This window comes from Onychomys torridus, chromosome 16, assembly GCF_903995425.1.
Source record: "Onychomys torridus chromosome 16, mOncTor1.1, whole genome shotgun sequence".
Lineage (NCBI taxonomy): Eukaryota > Metazoa > Chordata > Mammalia > Rodentia > Cricetidae > Onychomys > Onychomys torridus.
In genome coordinates, this window is record NC_050458.1 from 63,502,631 (window position 1) to 63,512,164 (window position 9,534).

The following is a 9,534-nucleotide window of genomic DNA, read 5'->3' on the forward strand; positions in this document are numbered from 1 at the left end:
GGGAAGAGAGAAGCCAGAGTCCCTGTCTCCGCATCTCTCCTCGCCCCGCCTCCTCTCCGCCGGGATCCGCCCCGCCTGCAAGCCTCTCCGCCCTTCTTCCCAGTCGCCCCGGCCCCAGAGGTGCCCGGGACCCACCTTCCCGGCTCGCGTGCGCCCGGTTCGGCGGCCCCGGCGGCCCGGCCGCCCGCGCCTTCCCGGGAGGGGGGTCGGGTGGGCGGGCACTATTGTTGGGGGAGCCGGCGGCAGATTCCTCAGCCGCGCTGGCGCGCTCGGGGTGGGACCGACTGGGCTGGGGGGTGGGGAGGGGAGCGGTGATCTGAGCTGCGAGCAGCTGGTCTTCGCGGCTCGCTCCCTCCTTCGCGCTCGCGCTCTCCGCCGCCGCCCGCAGGGCTGCGCGGCTCGGTGGCATCTCGGGCGCGGCCCGCCGTCCTCGCCCCCGGCGCCGCTCGCTCTCCCCCCCGCCCACCCCGGACTCCCCCATGTATGACGACTCCTACGTGCCCGGGTTTGAGGACTCGGAGGCGGTGAGTGCCCACGGGGAGGGTGGGGGTGGGGGAGTTGGGATGACACCTCTCTCTTCTACCCTTCCCCCAGTTCAGGACTTTGAAAAACGCCTTGACAGCGGAGCAGGGCGCGAAATGGGGAGTCGGGGAGGGGGGAGGCTCCCTAGGAAAGTGGGGATATGGGCTTTCAAGGCCAGGTCTCCCAGGTACTCGGGTGTGTGCACAGAGGGACACTGTAGGGAGAAGGCTCGAGCAGGTGGCCCCAAAGCTCAGGACATAAGGGGCAGAGAGAGGAAAGACCGAAGGCCCTGGCACCGAGGTTTTAGAGGGAACACCGAATGTCTGGAGTTCCAAATTCTGGGTTTATAGGGTCTGAACAGAACAGGAGGAGCTGATCTTTAGGGGAGTCGCTCGGACCTGTGCCTCAAGTAAATGACAGATTGGGGAGCTGGAAGAGTATTTTGAGAGTCGGGTACCAGTCTCTGCGGATAGGAATTCTAGGACTTGACTTTCCTCTGCCCACCACCCCTGTGCGTAGCTTTGACCCCTCACCCTCACTATAGCCCAGCTTCTTCCAAAGGCCACCCATCACATGGGTGGGCCCCCAGACTGAGTTCCGTCCACCTCCCCAGCCCCCTGCTGAGGATTCCTCTGAGCTCCTGCTCAGCATGGAGGACCTGGAGGTGAGGCCAGGGCATGAAAAGGAAGATCTTTTCTCAGAGAACCAGGCAACCAATAAATATTTAATTCTCCTCTTTGCTTTTATCTCCTGACCCACTGAGACAAATCAGCTCATTAGGCAGTGATTCCCGGAGCTCAGTAAGCAGAAAGAATGCCTGGAAAGATGGGACAAGAGTGAGGAGCAGTTTCAGAGCCCCTTGGAGTTGCTGGACTTTCTCAAACATTCCACACCAAGGCCTTCTTGGGAAAGGACCACTACATGGCTTGAAAACATCTCTTGATAGGGTTAGGTCAAGTCTCCTGTCTTGTGAGGCTCAGAACAGGCATGTGTCAGTCGATTCTGGGACCGGGCTCCTTCCGGGCCCAATTTTCCATGGGGCTCTGGGGCTAATTATGTTGCAGTGAGAGTGGATAGATGATTTTCAAGGCTCTGATGGGCACCTCTTTCTGACAGTTGAAGGGACAGCTGGCGTAGCCCAGGGTGCCAAGAGGAGCTGGAGAACAGACCTCTCTGTGGGGCCGCAGGGCCTTGGGTGCTCCCTTCTCATCCCTGGTGAGAAGTCAGGCCGAAGACACTGGCACATATGGATGATGCTTGAGGGTGGCCTGCTGACCTATCGCTCCCTCCTGACCCTCTCTGTTTCTTGGATCGCTCCCCCCCCCCCCACTTGGCTTCCTCCTTCTAGCTCCTTGCTCTCCCTGAGGCCCCCTCTGAAGCAGTAGGAGGGAGAGCAGGCTCTAAATAAATCCACTGGGCTCATCTCCCTCCTCTTCTTCCCCCGTGCCAGGCAAGAGAGGAGCTGCAGCCTGCCCACACACTCGCCAGGCAAGGGGGGCAACCACCAGGGCACTGCGCCAACTCTGGAGTACTGAGACTGGCTGTTTGGGTATAATGGGGTGGGGAAATAAGACCCTAATGGGCTCTCCAGCAGGGTGTTCCTACCTTCCTGTTCCAGAGCAGCACAGGCAATACCTGAGGACACGGGGATTATGGAAAGTGGCGTTACCATTCAGAACACAACTCATTAAACAATTTAGGGAGAGGCCTGTCCTCACCTAGCCAGGGTTAAGAGGTCTTTTAGCCTAGGTACCCCTGATGTAGGCAGTGAGGACTAAATTAGGCTGAGAGCTAGCCTCAGTAGAGGTCAAAGGCGCTCTTCTCCCAACACCTGCTGGGTACCTAGGAAGTATCTGATACGTACACAGTGGGTGGTCATCCTGCCTCGCCTCCAGCCTTTCTCACCTGCTGGCCTCTATCTCCCTTAGCCAGCCACACTCTGGGGCTAAGCACTTCCATCCTGTCAAGGCTTTTTTCCCCCCCAGGGACTCAGCCTTGTTCTGCCTTGGCTGGAGAGATGGGGAGCTGCAGACAGTCTCTACTTGTACAGAACAAAAGGCGGTACCACTCTGGTGCTGCCTTGAGCCTTGGGTTTATCACAGACATAGTCTGCAGCCCAGATTCCAGGACTGACACCAAGTGACCAGCCCTCTGCACAGGCAGTGTTGGGGCAGAGGCATGGTCGATAGTGTGTCTTTGTCTTCTCCAAAGAGAATCTGGCTTCTGCTGCCTAGTTAGGTGGTCAGAGTTCCAGGGTCTGTTCTTCAACCTGAACATTCGGAAACCGCTTTCTTTACACACATCCTTTTACCTTCCCTGTGCCGCTGGCTTCTCAGACTTGAGGAAAGAATCCCTCCAGGCAGCTGCATGTAAGGAAAAGAGTCGGAAAAGATTCCCTTTTCCCTAAGCCAGTTAGTTACCTTAACTTTCAGCTGCTTGCCTCAGAGTTGAAGTTCCCTTATTTGTTTGGCATCTTCCTTACGGCCTTGAAGGTGAACTCCGAAACCCTTCACATGTACACTCCTTACCCCAGACCCTGTTATGGACTCAAGGACTGTCCTTGTTCACATCACCAAAGGCACCCCATTCCCCCAAGGTCCTGGATCGGCTGGGTTGCCTGGCACCAGGGTAGCCTCCCTCCAGGGCCTGATGTCCCTTGGGCCCAGGGGAAGGCTAGGGAGGTACAGGCCGGGTGGTGGGTGTGTGATGGCCTCACCTGTACCCAGGAGATGGCTTTGTGTTGCGCTCTCATCCCCCGGCTTCTTGCTCCTTAACACCTGGCCAGTCCTAGCAGGTGTGAGAGGAAAGAAAGTAGTGGGTGGGGAGAGCAAAGGAGACTTCCAGGAGTCTGCAATTTCCGGCCCAATCTTCACACCGCAAGGCAAATACGCATCCATTTAACAGATTCCAAAACCTTGTTAGAAGTCTGCTGTGGAGGCACACCAGCATCTGGGAGGTAGAGGCAGGCAAACATCTGTTTGGTCTATATGGAAAATTCTAGGCTAGCCAGTGTGTGCAGTGGACCCTGACTCAAATACGAACAACAGAAAACTTGGATAGAGTCTTAGTGGTCAGATGGTCACATTGTGACAGGGCCTACCAGGGTGTGTGTGTGTGTGTGTGTGTGTGTGTGTATGTGTGTGTTCTCATATGTGTGCGTGAATTTTAATTTACTGTGTATGTTTCTTTAATTTACTGTGTGTGTGTAAGCTCACACATGGTACTGTGTGCGTGAGTGTGTGTGCGCGCTTGCCCACGTCTATGTTTTAATTTACTGTGTATGTGTGTATAAGCTCACACACTACTGTGTGCATACATGCACATGTGTGCATTTTCATTTACTGTGTGTGTGTGTTTTAATTTACTGTGTGTGTGTGTGTGTGTGTGTGTGAGTGAGAGAGAGAGAGAGAGAGAGAGAGAGAGAGAGAGAGAGGAGAGAGAGAGATCAGAGGACAACTTTAGAGATGAGTTCCCTCCCCCTCCCCCATCTGGCTTTTTTTTTTTTTTTTTTGAGGGAGGGTCTCCAGTAGCCCAGGATGGCTTTTAACTGCCTCTCTAGCTGCAACTGAACTTGAATTCCTGCTCCTCTACCTCCCAAGTGCTGGAGTTATAGGTGTGCAGCACAGCACCATGCCTGGCTCTGACCCGCATCTCTTGGCTACCTGTACTCTTGCCAATTGTCTTAAAGGGATAATGTCCAGGCTGCTTCAGGCTAGCATGGATAAGAGGACCTGGTTTCCTGGATTCCACACCATGTCAGAGACATCATCTGTAGTATTTTTCCCTTCCCTCTGCTCCAGAGGACATGGTAAAAGGGAAAGGAGAGGAAAAAAAAGATTATTCAGAGTTAAGGTATTGATAGGTGTGGGGCAGAGGGGGCCCCATCTTTGCACTGTGGGCTGGGCCAGCCTCAGAGACCCTGGGAGGCACACAAGAAGCAGCTTAGAGGGTCAGATCATCCCCTAGAAGGTGGAGAAGAGGCATCAAAGTTAGGAGAGGCCGATACAGTCCCTTTACACAGACTCTCCCTTCCCAGGGTTCAGCCGACTCCTATACCAGCCGTCCCTCTCTGGACTCAGACGTCTCCCTGGAGGAGGACCGGGAGAGTGCCAGGCGAGAAGTGGAGAGTCAGGCGCAGCAGCAGCTGGAAAGAGCCAAGGTATGCCAGCTGGCAGGGGGCCCGGCTGGGTGCAAACCTGTGCAGGATCTTGGGTCCCCAGGGTCATGTCAGGGGGTGCTTACCTGTGGAAAAGTGTGTGTGGCAGGCAGGAGGCTTCTCATCTGGGGCCTCTGCTTTCCCCCACGGGATGTGTCTCTCACTGCCCTGATGATCAAATTTCCCAGCACAAACCCGTGGCATTTGCTGTGAGGACCAATGTCAGCTACTGTGGTGTGTTGGATGAGGAGTGTCCCGTCCAGGGCTCTGGAGTCAACTTTGAGGCCAAAGATTTTCTGCACATTAAAGAGGTAATCAACCTCCCCGGAAGCCTACTCTAGCACTTAATGCTCCTGTTGCTGTCCCAGGGCCTCTTTAGTTCTAGAACTAAAGTGAGTCCCCAATTCCTCCACTTGCCTCTGTGTACTTCTGTATGCCTGGGTACTTCTCAGACCTGCCTTGGTCCTCACTTCGGTTAAGTGGGAAGTTAACCATCCATGATGCCACATGACTTGTGGCTTGAACCTGCCTGCACTGTTCTGTGATGCCATCATACTCTCCTTGGTCCCTCCTCTGCCTTCCTTACAACACCAGCTTCCCAGAGTCTTCCCTGGCTCAGAAGGGGCCTGGGCAAGCGCCTCTCACACCTCCTCCCCGCTGTTGCCCACTCCCAGAAGTACAGCAATGACTGGTGGATCGGGAGGCTAGTGAAAGAGGGTGGAGACATCGCCTTCATCCCCAGCCCCCAGCGCCTGGAGAGCATCCGGCTCAAACAGGAACAGAAGGCCAGGTGAGAACCGCGCTGTGACTCCTTACACACACACAGACTCCAGACACAGACACCTGACCCACAGAACACAGCTCCACACGCACACCATGCAAGTGTACACACACACACAACATACATGCTCAGCCGTCCTAAAGGTAGTTACTAATTTGTAAAACATTAAATAATGTATGGAGCCGACAGACACATTCATGGCTTACCACCCCCTCGTTCTGTCAGGAGATCGGGGAACCCTTCCAGCCTGAGTGACATTGGCAACAGACGCTCTCCTCCTCCATCTCTAGGTACCCCTTACCCCCACCCCCTCAGCTTACCCACCTTGGGTAGATGGGCAAACAGGGCACAGTGGAAGGGGTCCTCCTCAGTGAACTTTATGGGAAGGGGCCGGTGGAGGGATCGGAAAAGCAGGGAGAGCCCATCATCTCCCCTGGGGAAGGAACTGCCACGCCCCCACGGCCTTTTCCCTTCAGCAACTTTAATCTTTTATTTCCTTTTCCAAAAAGCCAAGCAGAAGCAAAAGCAGGTGAGTCAGAAAGCGACCTGGGCGGCGGGCGAGGGGTGGACTTTGGTTCTGGGGACCCTTCTGGTCAGACACTGCAGAACAGAGGGGAGGGGACCTAGAACTCTTGACTCTGCCCCCAGAGCAATCAGGCATGAAGTGAGCACCAACACCAAGATTTTGTCTTGACCCCCCCCCCCCCCCGCCATTCTGCAGGCGGAACATGTTCCCCCATACGATGTGGTGCCCTCCATGCGGCCTGTGGTGCTGGTGGGACCCTCTCTGAAAGGTTATGAGGTGAGGAAATGCCCAACCTGAGTCTCGGGAAGGCTTCAAGGACAGTGGGAAATGCCTGTGTGGAGGGTGTGAACTCTTCTTAGGGACACTGCCCGTCCTGGAGCCCCCTGTCAGTGCCATGCCCTCTCCTCCAGGTCACAGACATGATGCAGAAGGCTCTCTTCGACTTCCTAAAACACAGGTTTGATGGCAGGTAAGCTGCCCTGGCCTGGGATGGAATGAGAATCAGGAAGAAAATCATTCCTCCTCATGCCCAGAGAGTTAGTCTCCTCTCAAGGAGGATTGGGTAAAGAAGGCCTTGAGTTTGAAGGCAGCTGTGACCCTCCATACCAGGATCTCCATCACGAGAGTCACAGCTGACCTCTCACTGGCGAAGCGGTCTGTGCTCAACAACCCTGGCAAGAGGACCATCATTGAGCGCTCCTCTGCCCGCTCCAGCATTGGTGAGGACTCCTTGGCTCCTGCTTTCTGGCCTGGTTGATGTAGTCAGAACTTTCTCTTTCTGCCCATGCCCCACCACCGGCCCCAGGACTGCCCTCATTTGCCCAGTCCACTGCCTGCCCAGGCTCTCGGGTCCTTCCTCTCCATCACGTAGCAGCCCTCAAAGCCCTGGGCTCAGCAGTGGGCAGAGCCCCTGGTGAGCTGCTCCCCTTCCTTAGCTGAAGTGCAGAGTGAGATTGAGCGCATATTCGAGCTGGCCAAATCCCTGCAGCTAGTGGTGTTGGATGCTGATACCATCAACCACCCAGCCCAGCTAGCCAAGACCTCCTTGGCTCCCATCATCGTCTTTGTCAAAGTGTCCTCACCGAAGGTAAGTGAAACTGGGGTGACTGGAGATGTCCCCTAGAATATAGTGACCTTTTCCTGCCGTCCCTTAACGCCACACTGAGTCACCCTCACCTGGTACTTACTAATGCCATATCACAAATTGGGAACGTGCCTAGTTCCTTCCAGGCCCAGCTCTGACTAGAGCCCCAAGAGACTCTAGGCCTGTCTCTCTCTGCCTTTCTACTTCAGGTACTCCAGCGACTCATCCGCTCCCGGGGGAAGTCACAGATGAAACACCTGACTGTACAGATGATGGCCTATGATAAGCTGGTTCAGTGCCCACCAGTGAGTGCCTGGGTCCGCTGCAGCCACACGCTGTCCCAGGGTGCAGGAGATGGAGACCTGGGAGGTTGCTGTGAGAAGCCAATCTCCCTGTGTCCTTTCTGTCCAGGAGTCGTTTGATGTGATTCTGGATGAGAACCAGCTGGAGGACGCCTGTGAGCACCTGGCTGAATACCTAGAGGTTTACTGGCGAGCCACCCACCACCCAGCACCTGGCCCTGGCCTTCTGGGTCCTCCTAATGCCATCCCTGGACTTCAGGTAACCATTTCCAGTGGGCACAAATGTGCAGGCTTACACAGTCAAAGCAAAGCTCCTGCCCTGCAAGGATTGGCCTTGGCCTGCACGTGAAGCCAGGGGTGGTTGAGCTGCCAGCTCCGCTTGCTCTACAGACCTAGGGCATAGAGGTCAAGGAACTTCCTGACTGAAGAGCACAGTGAATGAGATGAGTAATCAGAGATGGGTCAAAGGAAACGTTCTCTCCACACCTTTCTCCCGGTCACCTCTTAAGGGAGAGCCTGAATATGCAGGAGCCCAAACTCCAGCGTTCTATACCTGGCCCAGAAGAATGCCCCAGCTTACTTCTTCCTCACACTATTGAAAACCAAACCTGGGAATTGAGAATAGAGGGGAAGAGTCCCACCTCCCTCTTAGGAGGAGCAAAGGCCAGGTTCTGCCTCACCTTACTCTTGTGTGGTCCCCAGAATCAGCAGCTGCTGGGGGAGCGAGGTGAGGAGCATTCACCCCTGGAGCGGGACAGCTTGATGCCCTCAGATGAGGCCAGCGAGAGCTCCCGCCAGGCCTGGACCGGCTCTTCACAGCGCAGCTCCCGCCATCTGGAGGAGGACTATGCAGATGCCTACCAGGACCTGTATCAGCCTCACCGCCAACACACCTCGGGGCTGCCCAGTGCTAATGGGCATGACCCCCAAGACCGGCTCCTAGCCCAGGACTCGGAGCATGACCACAATGACCGGAACTGGCAGCGTGACCGGCCTTGGCCTAAGGACAGCTACTGACCACCTCCTGCCCTACCCTGGCAGGCACAGGCACAGCGGCTGGGGTGCCCACCTCAGGCAGGTTGGAGTTAGACTGGCATCAGGCTGCCCTCTAGGTTCAGCTCTCACAACCCCCTGCCCAGCCCCTGGTCCAGGGCTGACTGTGGTCCCAAGGTTCTGGGAGAAGCAAGGGGCCCCCTCACCTCCTGGGCACAGTGACCCACCCCGTAGGTTCTCATCCCAGGTACTAGCTGTGTTCTGCATCCTTGGCACCTTCCTCACCTGCACAAGAAGCTGCCCTAGTGGGCAGTGACCTCAGGCCAGGATCACTTAGCAGGGGACTTCCAACCAGACTGGATGCCCCTCTAATAACAAGGGTAGGAGCGTGGGCAGTACAGCGTAAGTTCTAACAAAGCACTCCGTTGTGCTTTGGGGTCCAAGGGCCTCCAGTCACCTCACTGCCACACATCAGAAATGAAACCATCAGAGCTCAACATGGTGGCACTTCTCTACCGTCAGCTGGGGTGGGCATTTACACCTAAGACGGGCGCGGTGCAGGTGAGGCTGGACAGACACCTCACAGCGGAAGCTCTGGTAGGAAAAGGCCCTGCTCTCCAAACCAGGAAGCTTAGCATCTGGCAGGACTAGGGAACTGGAGCGTGGTGAAGCAGGAGCCAGCCTGGACTGCGGGGGAGGAGGAGCAGCTTCCGGCCCCCTTGCCTCTCTGTCTTTTCGCCTGCATCTGTCATTTCTGCCCCCTCCATGCCTCCTGCAAGACCAGGGCTCCCTGACTCAGCTGCGCTTGTTAAGTTAGGGTTAGATGAGGACATTAGGACCCAGGGGACAGGCCCCAGAGGCTGGCCACCTGGCTACCCTTGCCTTATGGCTCTAGCGTGTGACCTACAGAGCATGCTCCATTGAGAACCTGCCCCACCTCATTGTCATCTCCAATAAAACACCATGCACAGTCCCTCAGGTGTCTGTGGCTCATGTGCTCTGTATTGCTGTGTGGCCAAGTCTGCAGAGGTGAAGCAGTCTGGCCCTTCCTCTCCAAGGATTCCTGAGCGGGAGGGGAAGTAGGCCCTGCCAAGAGGCACTGTATTTGTGGGCACACTGCACCCCAGGCCCCATGTCTGGAGAGGGAGCTGGCAGTACAGAGGGACTTGC

At 56.0% G+C, this 9,534-nt stretch overlaps 1 protein-coding gene across 1 annotated transcript; it reads left to right on the forward strand.

Annotated features, from left to right (window-relative positions):
* The first annotated feature begins 95 nt into the window (after positions 1-95).
* Cacnb3 (calcium voltage-gated channel auxiliary subunit beta 3) lies at positions 96-9,337 on the forward strand. The gene is made up of 13 exons (XM_036208478.1): positions 96-524; positions 4,559-4,681; positions 4,867-4,989; positions 5,353-5,468; positions 5,685-5,749; positions 5,969-5,988; positions 6,181-6,261; positions 6,396-6,454; positions 6,595-6,704; positions 6,921-7,072; positions 7,279-7,374; positions 7,481-7,630; positions 8,074-9,337. Exons 1-13 carry the CDS (start codon positions 480-482, stop codon positions 8,386-8,388), a joined length of 1,455 nt encoding a protein of 484 aa, XP_036064371.1. The 5' UTR covers positions 96-479; the 3' UTR covers positions 8,389-9,337.
* The last annotated feature ends 197 nt before the right edge of the window (positions 9,338-9,534 follow it).